General features: G+C 46.0%; 1 protein-coding gene across 1 annotated transcript in view; it reads left to right on the top strand.

The window, feature by feature from the left end:
• RAD21L1 (RAD21 cohesin complex component like 1) overlaps nucleotides 1-20,571 on the top strand; it is a 49,088-nt gene that overhangs the window by 4,605 nt on the left and 23,912 nt on the right. The window contains exons 3-5 of the mRNA XM_060233461.1: nucleotides 3,156-3,255; nucleotides 13,943-14,052; nucleotides 18,085-18,270. Coding sequence (XP_060089444.1) covers nucleotides 3,156-3,255; nucleotides 13,943-14,052; nucleotides 18,085-18,270 — 396 coding nt within the window. The remainder of the gene's footprint in view (nucleotides 1-3,155; nucleotides 3,256-13,942; nucleotides 14,053-18,084; nucleotides 18,271-20,571) is intronic.

The following is a 20,571-nucleotide window of genomic DNA, read 5'->3' as shown; positions in this document are numbered from 1 at the left end:
TCTGAAGACTAGAAACAGGTTAGAAGAAGAAGATGTTGGATTTTTATCCCGCCCTCCACTCCGAAGAGTCTCAGAGCGGCTCACAATCTCCTTTACCTTCCTCCCCCACAACAGAACCCTGTGAGGTAGATGAAGATATTGGATTTATATCCCGCCCTCCACTCCGAAGAGTCTCAGAGCGGCTCACAATCTCCTTCACCTTCCTCCCCCACAACAGACACCCTGTGAGGTGGGTGGGGCTGGAGAGGGCTCTCACATCAGCTGCCCTTTCAAGGACAACCTCTGCCAGAGCTATGGCTGACCCAAGGCCATGCTAGCAGGTGCAAGTGGAGGAGTGGGGAATCAAACCCGGTTCTTCCAGATAAGAGTCCGCACACTTAACCACTACACCAAACTGGCCCCTGTAAACCCAACTAAGTTTTATTCAAGGTGTGAGCTTTCTTGTGCACATGCACTTCCTCAGATACCAGAGGAAGTGTGCATGCATATGAAAACTCATACCTTGAATAAAACTGTTATGTATGAAAGTAAACGTTATCAGTGGTGTTCCTGCCTGGCTCATTAAAGCCTGAAGGACTGAGCTTGGGGACTTGGGAACAATGGGCAGTAGGATCCAAATCCAAACTGCCCTGCTCCAATCACAGGCCCCCTGCTGGTTTGAACGACCCAATCACGTGCTTGCGTGGGAACCCAGAGTTGTATATAGTTGTGGCCCTCTTGGCCGGTTCTCCAGTCTTGTAGTGCAGCAACCTACCATGCTGTACTCAATAAAGAGCTTGTTATCACTACCACCTCGCCTCTCCAATGCCTAAGAACCCACTATATTATAAAAACTTTATTGGGCTTAAAGGTGCCACGACTGGATTCTGACTTTGTTTTATCCAGATTCGTGGGAGGTGTGGCTTCAGTAAGTCAGCTTCACAGAAAAGATAATGAGGGCCAACTTCTTTAGGGTTTGTAGAATCTTTCGGGCTCAAGTGCCGTGTTCTACTGGAGAAAGTTTTCCTTCCAGACGTTTTGTTATCGGCTGTGGAGAACATCCGCAGTGGCGTTGCAGCCGGAGCAGGCGCTCTGACCTTCTTGGCTGCTGTGCATTGAGTGAGGCCAGGGCTGCTGGAGAGCTGCTATTTCTAGGCTGGAGGGGGTGTGGTGAAAGGGAAATTGGTTTGTGGATGTGCCCATTGTTTGGTGGGGCTTCCTGGAAGGGTGGTGATAAGGAAACTGGCTGTTGAATGTGACCATTGTTCTGTGTTAATTGCTGGGAGGGTTGGAAGGGGTGTGAAGATAAGGAAGATGGTTGTTGACTGTGCTGATTGTTCTGTGGAATTTGCTGGTTGTTCTGAGACTTTCTGCAATTTATAGTCTGTAGGGTGTTTTGCAGAGCTGGGTACCAAGACTGGTGGATGGAAATGCCTTCTTCCTTTCTGTTAAAATTGTGCTGGTGTTTGTAAATCTTCTGTTTAGCTACTCCTCCTCTCTCAAACTGCTTCCATAAGTGGCCATTCTCTGTTGCAGTAGTAGAGGATGAGAGTAGTAGAGGAGGAGCCTGGAGATCTCCTGGGATTACATCTGATCTCCAGGGGACAACAATCAATTCCCCTGCAGAAAATGGACTCTATGGCATTATATCCTGCTGAGGTCCCTCCTCAGGCTGTAGTCCACCCTCAAATATCAAGGAATTTCCCAACCCATAGCTGGCACACCTAGCGAGGTCAGACAGTGCGGCCTTCTCTATCACCTTGGCTTGTGCTATGTGGCTCTTCCCACCCCAAGCTGCCACTTACAGCAGCCATTCCATCTGGCCAACAATTTTCTGAATTATCTGAGAGTTTATATTACAATTTGCATGTTTTCCTCTTTCCTGTTCCCGTTTCCCTTTTTCCCTTTGATGTTCCGAGCAGTTGTTTCAAGCAGAAAGGTGATATAGCATTGCATCAAATTAAAAGGGAGTGCAAAGCACTTTGTATGTTGATGCTATCATGTAACTTTCCACTGTCTTAGGTTTGTGTCATCAAGTCATTTTCACGACTTCATTTACAAAATGGAAAATTAATGTCTGCCCATGAAAAACGTTATCATAATGGAGCACATGACCCCAAAGCAGCATGCAGTGCCCAGAGTCCTGAAAATGACATCAAAATAATATATATATATATATATTTCTGGCTCTCATGGTTGAAAAATTACTTGCATTTGGAGTTCTGCAATCCTGAGGTGTTGGAAACAAGCAAACACATGCTATTGTGAATTCCTTTTACCCTTTCCAATTCCTGAAATTGCTTATCAATACTTTTGAGAATACACACACACACCAAAGAATAAGATTAATGCAATGGATGCTTCAGGCACATTTCAGCATTTGCCGTGGTCATGAAATACCGTATTGTTTAACTTAATCCGTAGATTGTAGTCTAAAATACATTTCAAATTGTTCTAAAGTTCTTCAAAGTGATAACTAAAAAATAATAAAAAAAACCATTACCAGCAGTACAGAAATTGTGTCGCTGTAGACTGCATTTATTTATTTATTTATTTATTTATTTATTTATTTATTTATTTATTTATTTAAGATTTATATCCCGCCCTTCCCACAAGTGGCTCAGGGCGGCTTCCAATAGTAGATCCATCAAAATTACATATATAAAGGGATCCATTTTTAAAACAGATAAAACAGATAAAACAAATAAAACCCTAGTTATTAATACACATAAATATTTCAGCTATATATAAAAGGAATCCAGCAAGTTACAGTAAAATACATAGTTGATCAATTAACACTCCTCCCTCAAAAAAGGACAAATTATTGACATTTAACATATTTACTCCCAATCCAGTGATTTCATATGGGCTTAACTTCCAGCATTCCCCTGGGCTTCCCCATTGGCTTTAACAGCAGCAGTACTTAGTTAAAAATTATCTTGGAGAGGAAATGGCTTGCTTACAAATGTTAATTTTGTTTGATAGTAATAATAACAGCAGTATGTAAAATGTATTTATTTGTAAACTTTGATTGATATTGCTTGTGATGGTATAGTTTAAGTTTTGGTTTTTTTATGCTTGATGCCTTGAGACATTGATTAGAGCATTTATATTCTGCAGAATATCTAGATCACTGGGGCAGGCCACAATTAATCTGTGTTACTGATTTATTTTAGGACTTGTTGACCTTCCAAAAGGGAGCTCCGAGGCTAAGTATGATACTATTACATTGCCTGAAGAATTTCATGAGTTTGACACACAGCTCCCAGAGGTGAAGTAAGTCTTTTCCAGACTGACTGTTTGTTTGTTTTATTGGATTTATATCCCAGCTCAGGGCAGCTTTTTTGTTTTTCATTATACTAATATTGGCCCGTTACGCATATACATCTTACTGCAGATTTTCAGAGCAGTAAGCCTTTAATCTTGACTTTGGATTCGGTATCTACCTTATGCACTATTCTTTTTCCTCCAGTGTATATTTTCTGCAGCTACAATTTAAAAACTGCACTTTTCTAAATAAATGTGGGACATCACTTGTGAAGTGTGGGTGGTGGCGTCCAAAGTTTTTTTATTATGATGATTTATGCATTTGCCCTGTTGCAGCTGCACAACAAGCGCCTGCCGTTTAAATTCTCGTGGTTCACGTGTCACACATGCGTTTTAGTATTAGTTTGTTAAATGAAAAGGAACAGAAAGGAACCCGGGCAAGGGGGAAAAACGGATGAAGAAACTGACCAAACTTTTCTTTTTAAAACTGGCAAACAGCTGCAAAGCCCCCCTTTCCATATTGTGGAGCACTAGGAGATTCTCTGCTATTATTGGCCACTGTGAAAAATGCGAGTCACGTGATCTCATAATATAGGAACAATGAACATATGAAGCTGCCTTCTACTGAATCAGACCCTTGGTCCATCAAAGTCAGTATTGTCTTCTCAGACTGGCAGCGGCTCTCCAGGGTCTCAAGCTGAAGTTTTCCACGCCTATTTGCCTGGACCCTTTTGAATTGGAGATGCCGGGGATCGAACCTGGGACCTTCTGCTTCCCAAGCAGATGCTCTACCACTGAGCCACCATCCCTCCCCTGCTCTCTAGGGTCTCAAGCTGAAGTTTTCCACGCCTATTTGCCTGGACCCTTTTGAATTGGAGATGCCGGGGATCGAACCTGGGACCTTCTGCTTACCAAGCAGATGCTCTACCACTGAGCCACCATCCCTCCCCTGCTCTCTAGGGTCTCAAGCTGAGGTTTTTCACACCTACTTGCCTGGACCCTTTTGAGTTGGAGATGCCGGGGATTGAACCTGGGACCTTCTGCTTACCAAGCAGATGCTCTACCACTGAGCCACCCTCCCTCCCCTGCTCTCCAGGGTCTCAAGCTGAGGTTTTTCACACCTACTTGCCTGGACCCTTTGTAGTTGGAGATGCCGGGGATTGAACCTGGGACTTTCTGCTTCCCAAGCAGATGCTCTACCACTGAGCCACCATCCCTCCCCTGCTCTCCAGGGTCTGAAGCTGAGGTTTTTCATGCCTACTTCCCTGGACTCTTTTGAGTTGGAGATGCCGGGGATTGAACCTGGGTCCTTTTGCTTCCCAAGCAGATGCTCTACCACTGAGCCACCATCCCTCCCCTGCTCTCCAGAGTCTCAAGCTGAGGTTTTTCATGCCTATTTGCCTGGACCCTTTTGAGTTGGAGATGCCGGGGATTGAACCTGGGACCTTCTGTTTCCCAAGCAGATGCTCTACCACTGAGCCACCGTGTTAAGTGTACAGAATGCACCTTAGAGCCCACTGACACTGGCACTGCAAGCTGCAATTGTTGGCAACGTGTGTTTGTGTGTGCACCTGCCTGTGCAAAGGTGGCTGCAACTCCACCACACTTTGCACAGGGCTACAATTTGTATGAGGGAGCAGTCCTCAGGCCGACACTCTAAAGAGGTGTGTTTTTTTTTTTAGTCTTGTGCCACTATTCCCTTTGTAAAAATGTACAATTGGCAGGGCTTTTGGGGTAGAAAAGGCCCAGCAGGAACTCATTTGCATATCAGGCCACACCCCTTGACATCAAGTCAGCCAGAACTGCGTTCCTGTGTGCTCCTGCTCAAAAAAACCCCCCCTGACAATTGGTCTTGTGAAGCATTACTCTTGGAGCTGCCAAACTCCAGGTAGTGGCTGTTGCTCTCCTGGGATTTCTACTGATCTCCAGGTGACAGAGATCAGTTCACCTGGAGTAAATGACTCCTTTGGATGGGGGATTCTATGGCACTGTACCCTGCTGACGTCCTTCCCCCAAAATATCCAAGTATCCCTACCTTGTGCGGGCAACCCAACTTCCTGTCCTTCCTCATTGACCCTGTCCACAACCCTTCCTTCATTGGAAAAAAAAAATCTTTTCCCCCTAAAGGGATGAATTTTCACTGTTTGTTCTCTTCTGCCACTCTGTGGCAGCGAGACCCCCCACTAGCTGTGACTGCGCTACCAGCCTCGTCCATGCTGCTGCAGGAGCCCTAATCCTGCCCTCCTACATTCCCTCCCTCCCTTGTTCTTCAACTCTAGGCAGAAAATCAAGCCCTGATAGCTCCCCTAGTTTCTTGGGACGATGACAGCACAGCAGGACCTCAGGTGGTTCAGGGTGCAGAATCATGCCTGGCACCAGAAGGAAGGGGAAATGAGTTCGACACTCCTGCCCTAGAGAGCCATTGCCACTCTGACGAGACATAAGAACATAAGAGAAGCCCTGTTGGATCAGGCCAGTGGCCCCTCCAGTCCAACACTCTGTGTCACATAAGAACATAAGAGAAGCCATGTTGGATCAGGCCAGAGGCCCCTCCAGTCCAACACTCTGTGTCACATAAGAACATCAGAGAAGCCCTGTTGGATCAGGCCAGTGGCCCATTCAGTCCAACACTCTGTGTCACATAAGAGAAGCCCTGTTGGATCAGGCCAATGGCCCCTCCAGTGCAACACTCTGTGTCACATAAGAACATAAGAGAAGCCCTGTTGGATCAGGCCAGTGGCCCCTACAGTCCAACACTCTGTGTCACATAAGAACATAAGAGAAGCCCTGTTGGATCAGGCCAGTGGCCCCTCCAGTCCAACACTCTGTGTCACATAAGAACATAAGAGAAGCCATGTTGGATCAGGCCAGAGGCCCCTCCAGTCCAACACTCTGTGTCACATAAGAACATAAGAGAAGCCCTGTTGGATCAGGCCAGTGGCCCCTACAGTCCAACACTCTGTGTCACATAAGAACATAAGAGAAGCCCTGTTGGATCAGGCCAGTGGCCCCTCCAGTCCAACACTCTGTGTCACATAAGAACATAAGAGAAGCCCTGTTGGATCAGGCCAGTGGCCCCTCCAGTCCAACACTCTGTGTCACATAAGAACATAAGAGAAGCCCTGTTGGATCAGGCCAGTGGCCCCTCCAGTCCAACACTCTGTGTCACATAAGAACATAAGAGAAGCCCTGTTGGATCAGGCCAGTGGCCCCTCCAGTCCAACACTCTGTGTCACATAAGAACATAAGAGAAGCCCTGTTGGATCAGGCCAGTGGCCCCTCCAGTGCAACACTCTGTGTCACATAAGAACATAAGAGAAGCCCTGTTGGATCAGGCCAGTGGCCCCTCCAGTCCAACACTCTGTGTCACATAAGAACATAAGAGAAGCCCTGTTGGATCAGGCCAGTGGCCCCTCCAGTGCAACACTCTGTGTCACATAAGAACATAAGAGAAGCCATGTTGGATCAGGCCAGAGGCCCCTCCAGTCCAACACTCTGTGTCACATAAGAACATAAGAGAAGCCCTGTTGGATCAGGCCAGTGGCCCCTACAGTCCAACACTCTGTGTCACATAAGAACATAAGAGAAGCCCTGTTGGATCAGGCCAGTGGCCCCTCCAGTCCAACACTCTGTGTCACATAAGAACATAAGAGAAGCCCTGTTGGATCAGGCCAGTGGCCCCTCCAGTCCAACACTCTGTGTCACATAAGAACATAAGAGAAGCCCTGTTGGATCAGGCCAGTGGCCCCTCCAGTCCAACACTCTGTGTCACATAAGAACATAAGAGAAGCCCTGTTGGATCAGGCCAGTGGCCCCTCCAGTGCAACACTCTGTGTCACATAAGAACATAAGAGAAGCCCTGTTGGATCAGGCCAGTGGCCCCTCCAGTCCAACACTCTGTGTCACATAAGAACATAAGAGAAGCCCTGTTGGATCAGGCCAGTGGCCCCTCCAGTGCAACACTCTGTGTCACATAAGAACATAAGAGAAGCCCTGTTGGATCAGGCCAGAGGCCCCTCCAGTGCAACACTCTGTGTCACATAAGAACATAAGAGAAGCCCTGTTGGATCAGGCCAGTGGCCCCTCCAGTGCAACACTCTGTGTCACATAAGAACATAAGAGAAGCCCTGTTGGATCAGGCCAGAGGCCCCTCCAGTGCAACACTCTGTGTCACATAAGAACATAAGAGAAGCCCTGTTGGATCAGGCCAGTGGCCCCTCCAGTGCAACACTCTGTGTCACATAAGAACATAAGAGAAGCCCTGTTGGATCAGGCCAGTGGCCCCTCCAGTCCAACACTCTGTATCACATAAGAACATAAGAGAAGCCCTGTTGGATCAGGCCAGTGGCCCCTCCAGTCCAACACTCTGTGTCACATAAGAACATAAGAGAAGCCCTGTTGGATCAGGCCAGTGGCCGCTCCAGTGCAACACTCTGTGTCACATAAGAACATAAGAGAAGCCCTGTTGGATCAGGCCAGAGGCCCCTCCAGTGCAACACTCTGTGTCACATAAGAACATAAGAGAAGCCCTGTTGGATCAGGCCAGTGGCCCCTCCAGTCCAACACTCTGTGTCACATAAGAACATAAGAGAAGCCCTGTTGGATCAGGCCAGTGGCCCCTCCAGTGCAACACTCTGTGTCACATAAGAACATAAGAGAAGCCCTGTTGGATCAGGCCAGAGGCCCCTCCAGTGCAACACTCTGTGTCACATAAGAACATAAGAGAAGCCCTGTTGGATCAGGCCAGTGGCCCCTCCAGTCCAACACTCTGTGTCACATAAGAACATAAGAGAAGCCCTGTTGGATCAGGCCAGTGGCCCCTCCAGTGCAACACTCTGTGTCACATAAGAACATAAGAGAAGCCCTGTTGGATCAGGCCAGAGGCCCCTCCAGTCCAACACTCTGTGTCACATAAGAACATAAGAGAAGCCCTGTTGGATCAGGCCAGTGGCCCCTCCAGTCCAACACTCTGTGTCACATAAGAACATAAGAGAAGCCCTGTTGGATCAGGCCAGAGGCCCCTCCAGTCCAACACTCTGTGTCACATAAGAACATAAGAGAAGCCCTGTTGGATCAGGCCAGTGGCCCCTCCAGTCCAACACTCTGAGTCACATAAGAACATAAGAGAAGCCCTGTTGGATCAGGCCAGTGGCCCCTCCAGTCCAGCACTCTGTGTCATATAAGAACATAAGAGAAGCCCTGTTGGATCAGGCCAGTGGCCCCTCCAGTCCAGCACTCTGTGTCATATAAGAACATAAGAGAAGCCCTGTTGGATCAGGCCAGTGGCCCCTACAGTCCAGCACTCTGTGTCATATAAGAACATAAGAGAAGCCCTGTTGGATCAGGCCAGTGGCCCCTCCAGTCCAGCACTCTGTGTCATATAAGAACATAAGAGAAGCCCTGTTGGATCAGGCCAGTGGCCCCTCCAGTCCAACACTCTGTGTCATATAAGAACATAAGAGAAGCCCTGTTGGATCAGGCCAGTGGCCCCTACAGTCCAACACTCTGTGTCATATAAGAACATAAGAGAAGCCCTGTTGGATCAGGCCAATGGCCCATCCAGTCCAACACTCTGTGTCATATAAGAACATCAGAGAAGCCCTGTTGGATCAGGCCACTGGCCCATGCAGTCCAACACTCTGTGTCACATAAAAACATAAGAGAAGGTATTTTGGATCAGGCCAGTGGCCCCTCCAGTCCAACACTCTGTGTCACATAAGAACATAAGAGAAGCCATGTTGGATCAGGCCAGTGGCCCCTCCAGTCCAACACTCTATGTCACAGAAGAACATAAGAGAAGCCATGTTGGATCAGGCCAGAGGCCCCAACACTCTGTGTCACATAAGAACATAACACTCTGTGTCACATAAGAACATAAGAGAAGCCCTGTTGGATCAGGCCAGAGGCCCCTCCAGTCCAACACTCTGTGTCACATAAGAACATAAGAGAAGCCCTGTTGGATCAGGCCAGTGGCCCCTCCAGTCCAACACTCTGTGTCACATAAGAACATAAGAGAAGCCCTGTTGGATCAGGCCAGTGGCCCCTCCAGTCCAACACTCTGTGTCATATAAGAACATAAGAGAAGCCCTGTTGGATCAGGCCAGTGGCCCCTCCAGTCCAACACTCTGTGTCATATAAGAACATAAGAGAAGCCCTGTTGGATCAGGCCAATGGCCCATCCAGTCCAACACTCTGTGTCATATAAGAACATCAGAGAAGCCCTGTTGGATCAGGCCACTGGCCCATGCAGTCCAACACTCTGTGTCACATAAAAACATAAGAGAAGGTATTTTGGATCAGGCCAGTGGCCCCTCCAGTCCAACACTCTGTGTCACATAAGAACATAAGAGAAGCCATGTTGGATCAGGCCAGTGGCCCCTCCAGTCCAACACTCTATGTCACAGAAGAACATAAGAGAAGCCATGTTGGATCAGGCCAGAGGCCCCTCCAGTCCAACACTCTGTGTCACATAAGAACATAAGAGAAGCCCTGTTGGATCAGGCCAATGGCCCTTCCAGTCCAACACTCTGTGTCACATAAGAACATAAGAGAATCCTGTTGGATCAGGCCAATGGGCCCCTCCAGTCCAACACTCTGTGTCACATAAGAACATAAGAGAATCCCTGTTGGATCAGGCCAGTGGCCCATCCAGTCCAACACTCTGTGTCATATAAGAGAAGCCATGTTGGATCAGGCCCAATGGCCCCATTCAATCCAACACTCTGTGTCACATAAGAACATAGAGAAGCCCTGTTGGATCACGCCAGTGGCCCATCCAGTCCAACACTCTGTGTCACATAAGAACATAAGAGAAGCCCTGTTGGATCAGGGCCAGTGGCCCATCCAGTCCAACACTCTGTGTCACACAGTGGCCCAAAAAAATTATATATACACACACACACACACACACACAACACAACACACACATTCTGTGACTAATAGACACTGATGGACCTCTACTCCATATTTTTTATCTAACCCCCTCTTGAAGCTGGCTATGCTTGTAGCCGTCACTACCTCCTGTGGCAGTGAATTCCACATGTTAATCATCCTTTGGGTGAAGAAGTACTTTCTTTTATCTGTTTTAACCCAACTGCTCAGCAATTTCATCGAATGCCCATAATAATAATAAATTTATTTTTATATCCCACCCTCCCCTGCCGAAGGCAGGCTCAGGATGGCTCACAGGACATGGTGTATACCATGATTACAATAAAATACAATCATTACGAACAGTTAAAATATAGTTAAATTACATTCATAAATTAAGTTAAAAGTTAGATAAAACAGTTAAACCATTGTAGATTATTAATTAAGTTGTTCTTGTATTATGAGAAAGGGAGAAACGTACTTCTTTCTCTACTTTCTCCATCCCATGCATAATCTTGTAAACCTCTATCATGTCACCCCGCAGTCAATGTTTCTCCAAGCTAAAGAGCCCCAAGCGTTTATTATTATTATTATTATTATTATTATTATTATTATTATTATTATTATTATTATTATTATTATTATTAATTCGATTTATATCCCGCCCTCCCCACTGAGGCGGGCTCAGGGCGGCTTACAACATGAAATTCTAACAGTAAGATTAATAAATATTAAAATACATTAAATAATTTACAACAGCTAAAACAATAAAACAAAATGATCTAACAGTGGTGCTATTTTACAACCTTCCTTTGCAGTTTTTAGACACCAGTCAGTTATATGCCAACCAGAAGAGGACTGTCTTACAGACCTTGCGGAACTGCCCAAGGTTCCGCAAGGCCCTCACCTCTTCCGGTAGCTGGTTCCACCAGCAGGGTCTGTAATCAAAAAGGCTCTATCCCTGGTTGACTTCAGACCTTTGGCCCGGGGATTACTAGCAGATTTTGCGAACCAGATCTAAGCACTCTCTGGGGGACATGTGGAGAGAGACGGTCCCTAAAGTAGGCAGGTCCTAGGCCATATAGGGCTTTAAAGGTGAAAAACAGCACCTTGTACCGAACCCGATATATTATTGGCAGCCAGTGCAGTCCACGGAGCCCTGGCTGAATGTGCTCCTGCCTGGGGAGCCCTAATAACAGCCGGGCGGTGGCATTCTGCACTAGCTGCAATTTCCGGGTTCAGCACAGGGGCATCCCCATGTAGAGGGCATTACAGTAGTCCAACCTCGAGGTGACCGTTGCATGGATCACTGTTGCCAGATCGCCATGCTCCAGGAAAGGGGCCAGCTGCCTCGCCCGCCTAAGTTGAAAGTGGCTGCTATTTGGGCCTCCATTGTCAGGGCAGGCTCCAACAGTACCCCCAAGCTCTTAACCCTGTGTGCCACTGTCAGTGGCACACCGTCAAAGGCTGGTAGGGGAATTTCCCTTCTCAGGCCAAGTCAACAGAAGCAAAGGACCTCTGTCTTCGCTGGATTTAGTTTCAATCTACTCAGCCTAAGCCATCTAACCATGGCTTGTAACACCAGGTCCAGATTTTCTGGGACACAGTCAGGCCGTCCGTCCATGAGTAGATAGAGCTGGGTGTCATCAGCATACTGGTGACAACCCAACCCATACCTCCGGGCAATCTGCGCAAGTAGATGTTGAACAGCATCGGGGAAAGCACCGCCCCCTGAGGCACCCCGCAATTAAGCATGTGTCTCCAGAGCAGTTCACCCCCAATGGCCAAACTTTGTCCCCGGCCACTGAGGAAAGAGAAAAGCCATTGTAAGGCCAGCTCCTGAATCCCCACGTTGGCGAGACGGCAAGTCAGCAACCGATGGTCAACCGTATCAAACGCTGCCGATAGGTCTAACAACATCAGCACCACCGAGCCGCCTCGGTCCAGATGCCACTGAAGGTCATCCACCAGAGCAACCAGCACTGTCTCCGTCCCATGGCCCGGGCGAAAGCTGGACTGATGGGGGTCAAGAACGGAAGCATCTATTTTAACCTTTCTTCATAGGGAAAGTGTTCCAACCCTTTAATCATTCTAGTTGCCCTTTTCTGGACTACTGACTTTGATGGGCCAAGTGTCTGGTTCAGCATAAAATAGCTTCATGTGTTTGTTCATTTCATCGCTCCCAACCCGACTTACTTCTTTTGGCTGCGTTGACTTACCCTGCGTAATCCACCTTGAATCTCAGTGGGAAAGGTGATTATAAATAAAGTAAATCAGTTTTTTAAAATAAAAATATTTAGTGTCTAGTTTTGCAGGAATTGCATCATAGGGTTTTAATGATGTTATAGCACTGTCTTACAATGAGAAGCCACAGTTGTAATTCCATTTCCAGGCCAAGCTATTTATGGAATCCTTCAAAAGCACAAAAAAGGACCCATGTGCGGAAATGACCACAATCCAATAATACTATTTTCATTATGGGAATATATTGTAGTGACCAAAGCAATCCAAAATCAATCGGTGTTTCTTTAATTTCTTTCAAATTTAGAATAAAATTCCAGCACCACCTTGAAGACTGATGGCATTTATTTCACGATGAGGTTTTGTGAGTCACAGCCTGTATCTGACTCACAAAAGCTCATATTGAAATAAATGCTCTTAGTCATTAAGGCATTGCTGGACTTTTTTTGCCAGGGAAGACTTAAAACAGCTGCTTAACATTTTGAAAACCGGGGCAGCTTTCTGAATTCATATATACTTCTCTTCTATACGAGTGTTCCTGCCACCTAAAAAGCAACCAAAATGTTTGCAGCAGCCATAAAACTATAACATTATTTTATTTTATTACATTTATATCCCGCCCTCCCCTAGCAGGCTCAAGGCAGCTAACAACAGTTAAAAGATCATACTATTAAAATCATGGTACAATGAAATCATTAGAACATTTCAACAGTTCATACAGTTTAAAATATGTAGTACAGTTTCAGGTTCACTTGCTAGGATCCAGATGGCAGGTTTTAATTCATATTCAGCGCTGCATTTAATGATGTTATAAGATGTTATTTGGTGCTCTGGATTTGTGCTGGGAAAGTTCAAGTGTCAATGCTGTGGGACGGTGCAATAGTAGCCGCCTCCCCATTATTTATTAACCGCTAATTTAAACAATTTTGTCTTATAAAACGCTATTATATTACATAAAATGCTTTTTCAAAGAAGCCACAAGGGAGCAGACTTTAGGAAGCAGTGTCAACAATTTGCACATGCCTGAACACTTTTTCCAGTTTAGCATTGTCCATGAGTTCCAACATGGCTTCTCTTATGTAGAACAGATAAAAGGAAGTCCTTCTTCACCCAAAGGGGGATTAACACGTGGAATTCACTGCCACAGGAGGTGGTGGCGGCTACAAGCATAGCCAGCTTCAAGAGGGGAATGGATAAGCATATGGAGCAGAGGTCCATCAGTGGCTATTAGCCACAGCCTATTGTTAGAACTCTCTGCCTGGGGCAGTGACGTTCTGTATTCTTGTTTTTTTTGGGGGGGGGCGCACAGTGTAAGGGCTTCTAGCCCCACTGGTGGACCTCCTGATGGCGCCTGGTTTTTTTGGCCAGTGTGTGACACAGAGTGTTGGACTGGATAGGCCACTGGCCTGATCCAATATGGCTTCTCTTATGTTCTTAGATAGTCACCTTATTTGCTGCCATATGACAGCAATGAGGATCTAGTGAATTTAGGGGGAAGTATTTGTGCGTTTCCTGCATTGTGCAGGGGGTTGGACTAGATGACCCTGGAGGTCCCTTTCAACTCTATGATTCTATTTCTCTTTAGTGCCATCGACGTCGCTCAACATTTTACACTGAACCAGAGCAGAGCTGAAGACATCACTTTGTTGGAAGAAGATTATAGACAGGACATACTTTTCCATGGTGACAGTTTTGGTGAGGTTGGCTGTCCTTTCCTTCAGAAGTGAAATTATGAACCGTGTTTGAAATCCTCAGGATTTTACATTGAAGGATTTGTAATATCTTTCTTTTAAATGAACTGCTCTTTCAACATATCCATATCTGGGTGTTCGTGTCACGGTTTTGTGTTGCTCTGCAGCTAATGACATCAGCACTGTTCCATGCCTTCAACCAGTCATTCTAAATAGTAGTTTGTTGTAATTGTAATTAACTGTATGTCATGTCTGCGGGAGTGGGGGCCACAGTCATCCAACACAACAATAAAGACCAATATTGCAATGCCCCTGTATAGATCTATGGTGCAGCCTCATGTGGAATAAATACTGTGTATAGTTTTTGCCACTGTATCTTAAAAAGGACATTGCAGAGCTGGAAAAAGTACAGAGGAAGGCAAACAAGATGATTAGGGGTTGGAGCACCTTCTCTTTGAGGAAAGACTGAAGAGTCTGGAAGTTTTCGGTTTAGAAAAGAGACAAGAGAGAAGGAGAAGGAAGCAGATGACAACCAGAGACAAGAGAGAGGGAGAAGGAAGCAGATGACAGTCACTCGGGGGCCTGATAGGAGGGTCTGATTCGGCCCCTAGGCTGCATGTTTGACACCCCTGCCCTAGAGAGCCATTGCCTGGCTCCACCTACAATTCTCCGGGCCCCACTTCCAAAGTCCCCAGATATTTCTTGAATTGGACTTGGCAACCGTATCTCCTGAACAAAGAACAGTCCAACAGCAGCATCAGGGGATTCTTGCTTCCCTTTCAATAGTGTCTCTTGCTCCCCCCCCCCTTCCCTGTTATACTGTTGTCTTCTGATTGCCTTGCCAAACTTCCCCTTCCTTTTATACTGTTGTCTTCTGATTGCCTTGCCAAACTTCCCCTTCCTTTTATACTGTTGTCTTCTGATTGCCTTGCCAAACTTCCCCTTCCTTTTATACTGTTGTCTTCTGATTGCCTTGCCAAACTTCCCCTTCCTTTTATACTGTTGTCTTCTGATTGCCTTGCCAAACTTCCCCTTCCTTTTATACTGTTGTCTTCTGATTGCCTTGCCAAACCTCCCCTTCCTTTGCCTGAGTTTATCTAAAGCAGGGGTGTCGAACTCATTTGTTCTGAGGGTCGGATCTGACATAAATGAGACCTTGTTGGGCCGGGCCATGCCATGTTGGGCTGAGCCATGTCGGGCCGGGCCATGTGTAGCAGAGATATACACTTTATAAAGGACACAAACACAATTAGATTTTTAAAAAAGAAACTTAAAACATGCTTAAAATGTTGACACTCGTTGGTCTTAATGGTGCTTTCTTTGTATTTCTCCCATGGGACCCAGGGAATGGGGCAAAGGAAGCCCTGGCTCTTTCCTTCCTTCCCCAGGGGACCAGGAGGGGGAGGAGTCTCAGCCAATAGAAGGAAGGAAGATTTGGCTCAGTAGCTCCGCTGTGTGATCGAGCAAGCCTTGCAAAGCAAGCTGTTATGCAGAAGGAAGCAAGATATAGGGAGAAGGAAGGAGATGACAGCCAGTTGCTCAGGGGCCTGATAGGAGACCTCTGGGGGCCAGATTTGCCCCCCGGACCGCATGTTTGACATCCCTAATATCGAAAGGACATGACTGAATGTTCAAATCTGAGTTCTTTTGTCCGAGGAGTCCCCAACCTTTTTGAGGCTTGTGGGCACCTTTGCGTTTTCAAGAGGGGGTGGTGAGCATGAGCCCGAAATGTGTGCCACAGGAGGCAGAGCCAAACCCAGAGTGGCTCCTGCAGGAGGGAGAGCCCAATACAACACCTCTTTCCTTGCTTTGCAGAAAGAAATGCAGAAAGGGAATAAAAAGAATCCAAGAAAGCCTGGTGGGGGAAGAAAGGAGAAAGAGAAGGGGGGATCAAATGAAAGGAACCTGGAAGGGAGACAACCATAAGCCCAGTTATTTACCAGTCCTTGACCTTCCAGTGGCTGTGGTTGCTATGGGAAACACTTTCATTAGATTGAAGGCAATCAGTAACAAGCCCTGCCTTAGAATGGTCCCACTCACTTTCTGAAAAGTTCATTGGGCACGAGGGGAAGTACTGGCGAGGGCCATGGCACCCAAGGGCACATGTCTTGGGAACCCTGATTTATACATTATACTTCTCCTACAACCCTACTAGGGTTGCCAATCCCCAGGTGGGGGGAGGGGATCCCCCGGTTTGGAGACCCTCCCCACGCTTCAGGGTCATCAGAAAGCGGGCAGCGGGAGGGAAATGTCTGCTGGGAACTCTTATTCCCTGTGGAGATTTATTCCCATAGAAAATCATGGAGAATTGATCTGCAGGTATCTGGGGCTCTAGGCGGGGGCTGTTTTTTGGGGTAGAGGCACCAAATTTCATTATACCATCTAGTGCCTCTCCCCAAAATACCCCCCAAGTTTCAAAACGATTGGACCAGGGGGTCCAATTCTAGGAGCCCCAAAAGAAGGTGCCCCTATCCTTCATTATTGCCTATGGAAGGAAGGAATTGAAAAGGTGTGCCATCCCTTTAAATGTGATGGCCAGAACTCCCTTTGGAGTTCAATTATGCTTGTCACAGCCTTGATCTTGGCTCCACCCCTAATGAGTCCTGGCTCCACCCCCAAAGTCTCCTGGCTCCACCCCCAAAGTCCCCAGATATTTCTTGAATTGGACTTGGCAACCCTAAACCCTACATGTGTAAATAACCCTTCATGTGTGATCATCATCACATATGAAAGCTTCCACATGGTGTGGCGCTTTGCCCTGTATTACGTATTTTCTGTTCAGAGGAACCATGAAGCAACCTAAGCAATGACTTTCATCAAAATTCAGAGATGCTTGCATTTGTATTTCTTTATATCCTGCATTTCTCCCCAGTTGGGAATCAAAGTAGCTTAGAACATCCTCTCCTATTTTATCATATCAACAGCCCTGTGGGGTAGGCCAAAGTGAGAGTTTGTGACAGGCCCAAGGTCAAGAGCCAGTTTGGTATAGTGGTTAAGTGCACGGACTCTTATCTGGGAGAACCGGGTTTGATTCCACTCCTCTACTTGCAGCTGCTGGAATGGTTTTGGGTCAGCCAGAGCTCTCTTATCTGGGAGAACCGGGTTTGATTCCCCACTCCTCCACTTGCAGCTGCTGGAATGGCCTTGGGTCAGCCATAGCTCTCTTATCTGGGAGAACCGGGTTCGATTCCCCACTCCTCCACTTGCGGCTGCTAGCATGGCCTTGGGTCAGCCAGAGCTCTCTTATCTGGAAGAACCGGGTTTGATTCCCCACTCCTCCACTTGCAGCTGCTGGAATGGCCTTGGGTCAGCCAGAGCTCTCTTATCTGGGAGAACCGGGTTTGATTCCCCACTCCTCCACTTGCAGCTGCTAGTCATAGCTCTGGCAGAGGTTGTCCTTGAAAGGGCAGCTGCTGTGAGAGTCCTCTCCAGCCCCACCCACCTCACAGGGTGTCTGTTGTGGGGGAGGAAGATAAAGGAGATTGTGAGCCGCTCTGAGACTCTGAGATTCAGGGTGGAGGGCGGAATATAAATCCAATGTCTTCTTCTTCAACAAACAAGTGAGAGCACCCAGGGTCCATGCCCACTGCTCCATCCACTACACTACAAGAAACATCTCTCATTGCTATACATTGCATATGTATAAACCAGGGGTGGCCAAACTTGCTTATCGTAAGAGCCACATAGAATAAATGTCAGATGTTTGAGAGCTGCAAGACATGAACAGAGGAAGGAAGGAAGGAAGGAAGGAAGGAAGGAAGGAAGGAAGGAAGGAAGGAAGGAAGGAAGGAAGGAAGGAAGGAAGGAGAGGTGGAAAGAAAGCAACTTTAACTTTAAATGCATTCTCCAAGCTGCCATCTGGCATGGCTTGGAGGAAAGAAATGCCTTCTGCAAGCCGGCCAATGGGGCACTGGGGGCTTTGAGAGTCACACAATATGTGTGAAAGAGCCACATGTTGTTCGCAAGCCACTGTTTGGCCACCCCTGGTATAAACTAACAAGGGGTTATTAATAACCCTTCAATTGTATCTTCACAGGTGAGGACAGTGAAATACCCAGGCACCGTAGCTTTCCTAGCGACAGTTTACAAGCTAGTTTCAGCAGTCTCTTCGCCGATCACAGTTTTTTGAATCTCACTGGAGACAAAACCATATTCGATGAAAGTGCATATTCTTTAATGCGTGATGGATTTGGAGATGAAGGATTTGCAGGTGACATGATTGGTAAGTGTTGATCTTGTTCAACAATAGGGCTGCTCGCTCTGGTTTTGGGAAATACCTTGCATCCCTGTTGTTGTTGTTGTTTTTAAACCATCTCTGCTTTTTAAAAAAACTGCCCGCCCCCCCCTCAAAAAAAATCCATATTTACGGAAGTCATAAAATTGGCTGAGGCAATGTGGTACTTCAATTGAAAAAAAAAATCAAAATAAATTTATTTCACAAGAAATCAATCAATTATCATTGGTGGAATTGCCTTTTCTCCCTGAAATATTTCTTCTTAGTAACTGGTCAGATCCTGGTCAGAAAACTGAAACTGTCCATATACGTGTTAGATCATCTACTTGTTAGATCAGTTGGCCTCCCCTGTGCTACCACACTACTGTGCCATCCTACTATATCATTCCGTTGGACCATCCCACTGTACTACTAACTTGCTATTGTAACTGATTTTTTAATGGTTTTTTTTGTAATTTATTGTGATTTTACTATTATCTATATTGATGTACTCTGCCCTGAGCCCCCATGGGGGAATGGGTGGAATATAAATAAACTAATAATAATAATGCTTTTATCAGCTGCACATACTACCATAGCAGCACGGAGGATAGATAAATCAATTCTGAGCATCACCTCATGGCAAAATGGATTATGGGAAAGTTTCATAATATATAAATATATAATAATGTATATAAAATTACTTCTTTTTATATGAATATATATATAATATAAAATTACTTCTAATACTTCTATCAAGGTCAGAGGTCTCAGAGTTGAAGTTAATAGCTATTTGGTATTCCATTGTTGACTGTCTCACCTGTAAAGAGGTTCTTCCAAAGAATCGCTTATACCATCAGATGTTGTATTTTTGAATGTTGATATCGATTTTAATAAGTGCTGGGTTTAGGATTGAGATTTGGTGTTAACGAACTGTGGTTTTTTTTAGTTTTGTTAGAGTAATAGTAGATTGTACATATAATGTAAGTTTGTATCTCCCTTTTTTCCAATTGTAAGTTGCATTTTTGAAAATAGAGTATAAAAAGATTATATCGTTGCAAAATGTCGAATAAACTTTCAAATTGCGACAAACAAACAAAAATGTTTATTGTCCTCATAAAAGACTTTTTGGATTGGTGGTGCAGGAGGTGTTCCAAACCTTCTAAATAATTCATCATAATGGCTTTGTCTGAGCATGGCATGAGGTGTGCTTTTAAAAAGGCATGTGTCTAGCCTCCTAACCACAGTCAAAATGATTTATTTGATTGCTTTTCATTTTAAAGATATGCTTATTTTTGTATTAATGCCATCGGCATACCTGGAGGCTGTGATGCTATTCCTGTAACTTACTCTTGCTTTCCTGTTGTGGTTCATTTTCTTGCCAACTGAAAGCCACAACATCCTTTGAAATCCCAGGGAGGCCTGATAACTGCTTTTCAGGTTGAAATACTTAAGGCACAGGATCTTGCCGAATGTGTAGCATACATAATTTTTTTAAATATGCTAGTGACTTATTAGATCAGGGCCTGTGGGCACCTTTGGAATATTGTTACTGTAGTGTGCAGAGCCACAAAATGGGTGCCACAAAATGGCTGCTGAAGGAGGTGGAGCCAGTCACAAAATGGCTGCTGCAGCTTGCCTTCAGCCAGCCAGTGAAGATGATGATGATATTGAAGAAGATGATATTGGATTTATATCCTGCCCTATATTCTGAATCTCAGAGTGGTCACAATCTCCTTTACATCCCCCCCTCCACAACAGACACCCTGTGAGGTAGGTGGGGCTGAGAGAGCTTTTACAGGAGCTGCCCTTTCAAGGACAACTCCTACAAGAGCCATGGCTGACCCAAGGCCATTCCAGCAGCTGCAAGTGGAGGGGTGGGGAATCAAACCCGGTTCTCCCAGATAAGAATCTGCACATTTAACCACTACGCTAAACTAGCTTTACAAATATTGGATTTATACCTCACCCTACACTCTGAATCTCAGAGTCTCAGAGTGGTTCACGATCTCCTTTCCCTTCCTCCCCCACAACAGACACCCTGTGAGGTGGGAGGAGCTGAGAGAGCTCTGACAAAAGCTGCCCTTTCAAGGACATCTCTGCAAGAGCTATTGGCTGACCCAAGGCCATTCCAGCAGCTGCACGTGGAGGAGTGGGGAAATCAAACCCAGTTCTCCCAGATAAGAGTCCGCGCACTTCACCACTACGCCAAACTGGCTCTCAAGATTGTTGTGCTGTGCTGCCAAAGCAATGTTTTAAAAACCTGCATAACCTATCAGAAGCCTTGCCGGAGAAAAGGCCAACTGGCCC

This window comes from Heteronotia binoei, chromosome 2 (assembly GCF_032191835.1).
Source record: "Heteronotia binoei isolate CCM8104 ecotype False Entrance Well chromosome 2, APGP_CSIRO_Hbin_v1, whole genome shotgun sequence".
Classification (NCBI taxonomy): domain Eukaryota; kingdom Metazoa; phylum Chordata; class Lepidosauria; order Squamata; family Gekkonidae; genus Heteronotia; species Heteronotia binoei.
This window is presented reverse-complemented; position numbering and strand designations above follow the sequence as displayed.